Genomic DNA, 7,110 nt, shown 5'->3' on the forward strand with positions numbered 1-7,110 from the left:
GTACATTCTGATCGAAAAATTTCAATCTAATATCCGTTTCTCTTTTGTAACATGTCCGTTTCCTCTAGAATTTCAGTGACAGGACAGAACACTGGTCTGAAAACTGTGCTTCACCTTTTTTGCGATGTTCTTACGATTTTTCGATCCACAACAATGCCTTCCAACTGTCAATCGTATGTGGAATGTAATTCGAGTGAAATGTCACTTTTGACATCTTTTCGCTGTGCATTCGCTTATTGTTTTCATTTCTGGAGGTTTCGTGGTTTTTGTGAATTTTATAAAAAATTTAAATACATTAATTGTTCTTTGCAATAAAGTGAAATCTGCAAACCCTTGAGCATAGGTGCCGCAATCAAAATAAGTAAAAAATGCCGCCAACTATCATTAGTACGACGGTAAATGCCGACAAGCGGCCGCTTCGCCCTGCTGAACGCAAGTGAGTACCTACATACATACATAAATGTGCAAAAATCCTGTACAAATTTTACATATTTCGTATTCGTTTTCATAAACTAATAAAACCTAATTTCGTTAGATCTGAATTAATTTGCCGCGTGAAATACGGCAATAGTTTGCCCGACATCCCTTTTGACTTGAAATTTCTGCAGTATCCGTTTGACAGTAATCGCTTTGTGCAATATAATCCCACTTCCCTGGAGCGCAACTATAAATATGAAGTGCTCACTGAACATGACTTGGGTGTTACAATTGACTTAATTAATCGCGATCTTTATCAAGCCGATCCATATGCTCAACTTGACCCAGCCGACGAAAGACTACTGGAGGAAGATGTGCATACGCCACATGATTCGATGCGTTCTCGCCAGCATTCGCGTAGTGTTTCGTGGTTGCGTAAATCAGAATATATTTCGACTGAACAGACGCGCTTCCAACCGCAAAATCTTGAAAATATAGAAGCTAAGGTTGGTTACAATGTTAAGAAGTCTCTACGTGAGGAGACCTTGTACCTAGATCGTGATGCACAAGTTAAGGCTATCGAGAAAACATTCAACGATTCTAAGCAAGAAATCACCAAGCACTACTCCAAACCGAATGTGGTACCCGTCGAAGTACTGTCTGTGTATCCAGATTTCAAGAATTGGAAGTATCCATGTGCCCAGGTTATTTTCGACAGCGATCCGGCACCTGCTGGCAAGAATGTACCAGCACAATTAGAGGAGATGTCACAAGCCATGATTCGTGGTGTGATGGACGAAAGTGGCGAGCAATTCGTTGCCTATTTCCTACCCACAGAGGAAACTTTAGACAAGCGACGTAATGATTTTACCGAAAATATACTGTACAAGGATGATGAAGATTACGAGTACAAAATTGCACGTGAATATAACTGGAATGTTAAAAGTAAAGCGTCTAAGGGTTACGAAGAAAATTACTTCTTCGTTGTACGTCAAGATGGTGTATTCTACAATGAGCTGGAGACGCGCGTGCGTCTCAATAAGCGCCGTGTGAAAGCAGGACAACAGCCAAGCAACACCAAATTAGTAAGATTTTTTATTAGAATAATAATAAAAAGTGCTAAATATGCTTGTTTCATTCAAGGTGGTAAAACATCGTCCACTTGACTCCAATGAGCATCGCATGCAACGTTACCGTGAGCGCCAACTGGAACCACCCGGCGACGAGGAAGAGGAAGAAATGGAAGAAGAAGAGGAAGAGGAGGAACAAATTACTACGCAAGCAACAAACGATAATGAGAACAATAAAGACAGTCAGGGCGGTGAAGGAGAGGAATCGGAAATTGATAATGCCGAAGCTGCACAGAAGGCCAAGGATCGCCAGTCACGCTCACGTTCTAAATCGCATGCGAAATCTCGTTCTGTTTCAGGGTCACGATCCGGTTCTGTCTCACGTTCAGGTTCAGGTTCTCGCGCTTCCCATTCGCGTTCCCGTTCGCGATCCAAATCAGGCAGTCGCAGTCGTAGTGGCTCTCGTTCGACAGCACACTCACATTCTCGATCACGTTCTGCATCTAAATCACCATCACGTTCTCGTTCTGCCACTCCAGCTGGTTCCCATAAATCCGCTTCACATTCTCGATCCGCTTCACGCTCACAATCGCGTTCTGCAAGCCGTTCACGCTCGCCCTCGGGCTCTCGTTCCCGTTCCGCCTCGCAATCACATTCACCATCAAAAACCCCAGCACGTTCGCGTTCACGCTCCCACTCTGGCACACGTTCACGCTCTCGCAGCGCATCTGGATCACGCTCCGGTTCAGCATCACGTACTCCATCACGTTCAGGCAGTGCTACCCCGAGTGGTTCCGGCAGCGGCTCCGGTAGTGAATCAGAAGCCGAGCAATAAATACTACTTAAAAATTGAAATAAAGAAAGTTACGGCATATGCTCTAAATTTTACGATTTTCGAATGGATATACTATTTGAGTAATTGTAATTTATGGAAAGGTTTATTTGGAAAAAAATAAAGCCGCCAATACAAATAGATTAGAGGTAGCAACATTAAGATTGTGTAAAATCAATAGAAACAACAGATGGTTGTATAGCTGCGCTGATGCTATCCGACGTCGTGGAACGTGTAGTGGAAATGGGTATTTCTGTGAAAAAATGCGAATTTAATTAATTTATTTATTTTAGGGTTTGTTTTTGGAAATATTTAAAATAGCAAACCTCTGGAGGAGGACGTTTCCGACAAATCACTGCGCCACGAAGCAAAGCTGCGCGTTTTCTGAAGCAAATGTGGCATCTTCAAACCCTTTTCCAACATAATGCGTATCACTTTTGGACCAATATCATCATCGTTCTCTGCCATATCAGCCAGTTGATTAAGCGCGCTTGAGTTGCGGTATTCCAGCTCTCGTAAATCTAATTCTCGTTCATAGCCTGCGATAAATTCTTTACCCAAATTACGTTCTTTTACAGCTTTCAAAGAATTCTTGACTTCGCGCTCAGCGCGTTGAAGTTTGGTTTTCTGATCACTAAGTTCCTTTTGCAATTTCTCTAGAATTTCAAAATTATCCAGGCTGTAGAGAAAAAATTAAAAATAAATGTTTTTTGAGTTCAAATAATTATGATTCAAATAATTTATTGCACCTACTTTCGGACGGTTAAAACCTCTAATTGACGTTGTAGATCTTCACATAGTGCAAGATTTTTATCATTATCCTTTTCTATTTGTCGATGCTTGCTACGCAGTGCCTTAAGTTGGGTCAAGGCTTGACAATAGTTGGATTGCAATTGCTTTACTTCTTCCAAAACTTGATCTGTTATGGTATAAGATATAAAGGCAGCAAATTGTTAATGGCTCTAAAACTTCTCTAAGTAAAATTCACCTTCATCAACTTTCTTATTCAGTTTACTTCGATAGGAGTCATTCGAATTATTCAGCAGCATCAAAGTATTTTCCATTGCTTTAATATCCTCTTCGGCCTTGATGACCTTCGCATTCAAGTTGTTACCCTCATCCAAAAGCATTTGCTTCTCTTGCGCTGCTTCCACCTTCAGTTGGGTAGCTGTAACCAAAGTGCCATCCTCATTCATGCCCATAAGCTTGGAAGTCAATTCGAAGCGGGCACGCAGCACATCAATATGTTTCGTACGTTCGCCGATATCGGCCAGCAATGTGCTTCTTTCATCATTCAAATGTTTACGTTTCAGATTCAACAAATCAATTTGGCTTTTGATCTCCACTAAACGATCCTTCATTGTGCGATTTAATTGTAATCGGTGTTTGCCCAAATTATAGGTGTTAGTTTCGCATGCCACCATCTCGTTTTCGAACTCTTTGATGCGCATCTTCAAGAGACTTAACTCGACAATCTTCTGCTGATTCTTGTTCTTCTCGATACTGAGACGCTTAACGCCACCCTCGCAATACATTTGTGCCTCTTTTATATCAAAAAGCTGCATAAAAAGTGGAAATAGGAGTGAATTTTAAAAGTATTCAACGCTAATAGTTCATTATTTTCACCATATTTTGCAAATTTTTGTTATCGGCATTGTAAACATCAGTTAAATTGCGCATATTGTAGTCTAGCTTTTTGTTCTGTGCCTCGGTTGTTTGCAAACGTCGCTGCAAAGCACTGTTTTGAGCCTCTAGTTTAGTCAAATATTGCTGTGCTTCTGCCTCCTCTATCGGATCATAATCTCCACCTTGTATTTGTATGATTTTCCTTTCAAATTGTAGGCATTTGAACGCCTTAAGAAATCATTGGAAATTCAATGAGTAGAAAAAGATTAGGTTAAATTGCACAGCCTAGAACGGTATTTACTTTAAAAATTTTGCTAAAATACGTACCGCCTCGTAGTGTACCTCCGTCATGCGCCTTAGCTCCTTTTCCTCTTTCTTCGTATTTTTGATGACGGTTGCAGCGCTTGCCGATAATCCGCTGTTGGAGACCTACAAGTAATACATATAGGTATATAGTTGATATGAATGATAAATTGTATTGACATTTAACTAGGGTTTTAATTAAAAGATATTTAAGTTAAATATTTTCCAACTTCGGCTACAGGGAATCCCTCCTAGTCCGGTTTTTGTGAAATCTAGAAAAATGATATTTCTGAACCCGATTAGCTATGCATAATATATACACTCAAACTGTAATTGATACATTCGTAGATATTTGGATGCAATGGTTTAACCGCTCGACCATGGCAGCCGCCAATTAGAAAGTATCCAAGCATATTTCATGCGTGCGAAGATAAACTCGCGGAAGTAAATACTATTGCAATAAGAAACCCATAGTTCTAAGATATACCTAGGTTATGTCGCCGCCGTGCAGGAAAAATTTAGAATGTTCGTTGATTTCAGGGCAGCTAAGCAATTGAAAAAGTACTTGTTGAAGAAGTGGTGGCGCCATCTGGCTAGGGCGGGTCAGTAATAGAGATAGTGTCCAATATTATCCACCTCTTCCTGTTGTTGTTGTTGTTGTTTTAACGGCCCTACTAAGCCTAAGTGGATTCCACATCCCACATGGTATTTATCTCCCCAAGGAGTTCAGCCTTTAATCTGTGTATGCAGTAGGTTAGAGGTATGCCCCGAGCAGAGTTGATATTTCCGTCCCTCTCCTTGCTAGCTAGTCGGCTAAGCATTTGCCAGGAATGTCACATGCCACAGTCAAGGAGCATAACTGTTAGATGTCAATGGTTAGATTCCTGAGTAGAGGGGAGAGAACCCCCTTGGGGAGTGCGTCTTGTTACATGTTTAATTTTGGAACGATCCTCAGTTCTGAAATAATAATTCTCTGTCCGAGCAGGAGGCCAACGAAATCCATCAGTCCCCGGTGCACCCCCACCCTATGAAAGGGAATTAATAACAGCTTTAGGATAGGACAAAATTGAAGGCTCGCTCGATATTTAGAGAAACTTCCAGCCTGTATTTCTTTATAGTCAGTACTTTTTCAATTTTCTATACGATTTCATTAAGCGGGGCCTGCGCGGATTGTTTCTAGGATTTTCAAAAGAAACGAAGTGAGGCTTATAGGCCTGAAATATTTCGATTTCACATGAACGGCCCTTCGTCTTTGTCCACTTGTATGGTATGGGAGTTAGGGTTAGACAGGCTGTAAAAATCTGATAAAGCAGAGAGCACATCTGCTTTTAGGTCCGCGGGAAAGATTCCATCAAGTCCCGGAGATTTGTAGGGTTGGAGAGACATTGTATGAAATTACGACTTTATCATAAATTACGATGTCCGTAACGGTATTGCCTGGGTAGGACTTGTTCCTTGGAACGCGCGAATTATCGGAGGTATCGTCAAAGCACGCCGGGAAGTGAGTGCTCATAAGAACTTCCAGCATTCTGTTACATGATGTCTCCTGTCACCGTTAGGCTTCTGGATGGAATTCATACTCGCAACCTGTTGTCTTCACAGTTTTTTTCTATGTTGTTGCAAAAGTTTTACCAAGATTCGTCCTTCTGTTCTTCCTCAATGCAGAAATCTCAGAATTTGCGTTACTTAAGCTCATAAAGAAACTTTATTTCCTCTTTACTTTACTTCCTGAGATAGCAAATAGATTGGCCAGCCTGATTTGACCCTTTGCTGTCACTAGAAAAAAAAAAAATAATTCAAACAATATAAGAGAGAGAAGAGGTGGTACCCTATAGGACTACGCCGGGGAAATATATTTACTGTGTACTGAAGAGATTTCAACTTATACTTCACCAGCCAAAGAAGAAACTGAAACTAGCAGAGAAGCGGTCACCGTAACTTAGTGCTTGAGCATGCATCCTAAAACTCGGTAGGGCACAGGTTCGATTCCTATTCCAACATTTACGTATTTTTCTATTAACGTTCACCTCTCGGCAGTCAATGGCAAACCAACGAAATTATTTTCATAAATGAGCACATTAAACTTTTCTTTGTTAGAAAGTGACGTAAAAGTAAATGTTCCTCCCTTTATTTGTCCACCACCACCAGCAAATGTGGGAGAACCATTTTCACAAAGTATCCCGCGTTATGATAAAGGACTCGAAGCGTTACGATCCCCATCAGTGGCTGCCGGCTAACTAATTTATTTCTTGCCGTGCGGAAGGAGGACGGTAGGAACTTCAATCACATCCAGCTTATGCATGACGTGGACAGCATCAGAGGGTATGTAGAAAAAATTGATATCTGAGAGAACTATTTGGGAGAATGTCAGTGCAGTATTAATCGATAGTAGCTTCAAATAATATTCAAAGCTCTTGCCAGATTTTATTCCTAACGGCTTCTTTTCTCTACGTGGACGCCCTGGCTGCAAAGCTCGGCACATTGGCCTCTTACCTAGTAAAAAAATTTCTAATTACCAGTTTCTGGTTAACACCGACTACAGGTGAAACATCGTTATGGACGTGATCGACACAGACATTGAGAAACTGGCGGCCCTTAGATAATTTTTTAATACGTAAGAAATTGAATGTTGAATCCATTCAGGTCTATTTCAGAACAATTTGAGATTAGTTCAGGACTAATTTGGACCTAGTTCGGGTTTATTTTTGGCCTAGTTCAGCGCTATTTCGGACTGGTTTAGGTATATTTTAGGACCACTTCAAGATAGTTCGACAATTTCGGGCCTAGCTCTGGACTAGTTGAACAACCTTTATGAAATAATAATAATAATAATAATAATAATAATAATAATAATAATAATAA

General features: G+C 40.7%; 2 protein-coding genes and 1 long non-coding RNA gene across 4 annotated transcripts in view; 2 read left to right on the forward strand and 1 right to left on the reverse strand.

The window, feature by feature from the left end:
- The first annotated feature begins 204 nt into the window (after positions 1-204).
- LOC118746061 (RNA polymerase II-associated factor 1 homolog) lies at positions 205-2,390 on the forward strand. The gene is made up of 3 exons (XM_036479804.1): positions 205-436; positions 536-1,502; positions 1,561-2,390. The coding sequence occupies exons 1-3, from the start codon at positions 369-371 to the stop codon at positions 2,320-2,322; spliced, it is 1,797 nt and encodes a 598-aa protein (XP_036335697.1). The 5' UTR covers positions 205-368; the 3' UTR covers positions 2,323-2,390.
- A 13-nt stretch (positions 2,391-2,403) lies between these two features.
- Positions 2,404-7,110, reverse strand: part of LOC118746054 (coiled-coil domain-containing protein 39) — a 12,068-nt gene continuing 7,361 nt past the window's right edge. The window contains exons 5-10 of the mRNA XM_036479792.1: positions 4,273-4,374; positions 3,946-4,173; positions 3,308-3,878; positions 3,073-3,238; positions 2,646-2,998; positions 2,404-2,572 (exon numbers count right to left, since the gene is read on the reverse strand). Coding sequence (XP_036335685.1) covers positions 2,478-2,572; positions 2,646-2,998; positions 3,073-3,238; positions 3,308-3,878; positions 3,946-4,173; positions 4,273-4,374 — 1,515 coding nt within the window. The 3' untranslated portion in view covers positions 2,404-2,477. The remainder of the gene's footprint in view (positions 2,573-2,645; positions 2,999-3,072; positions 3,239-3,307; positions 3,879-3,945; positions 4,174-4,272; positions 4,375-7,110) is intronic.
- On the forward strand, positions 4,369-6,570 carry LOC118746067. 2 transcript variants are annotated; one of them, XR_004993769.1, is made up of 2 exons: positions 4,369-6,228; positions 6,397-6,570. It is a non-coding gene; the product is annotated as an uncharacterized LOC118746067 (long non-coding RNA). The 2 variants fall into 2 exon arrangements; XR_004993768.1 differs by having other exon boundaries at positions 4,369-6,217.

The sequence above is a fragment of the Rhagoletis pomonella genome, unplaced genomic scaffold (assembly GCF_013731165.1).
Source record: "Rhagoletis pomonella isolate Grant_MI unplaced genomic scaffold, Rhpom_1.0 Rhpom_scaffold_00001, whole genome shotgun sequence".
NCBI lineage: Eukaryota > Metazoa > Arthropoda > Insecta > Diptera > Tephritidae > Rhagoletis > Rhagoletis pomonella.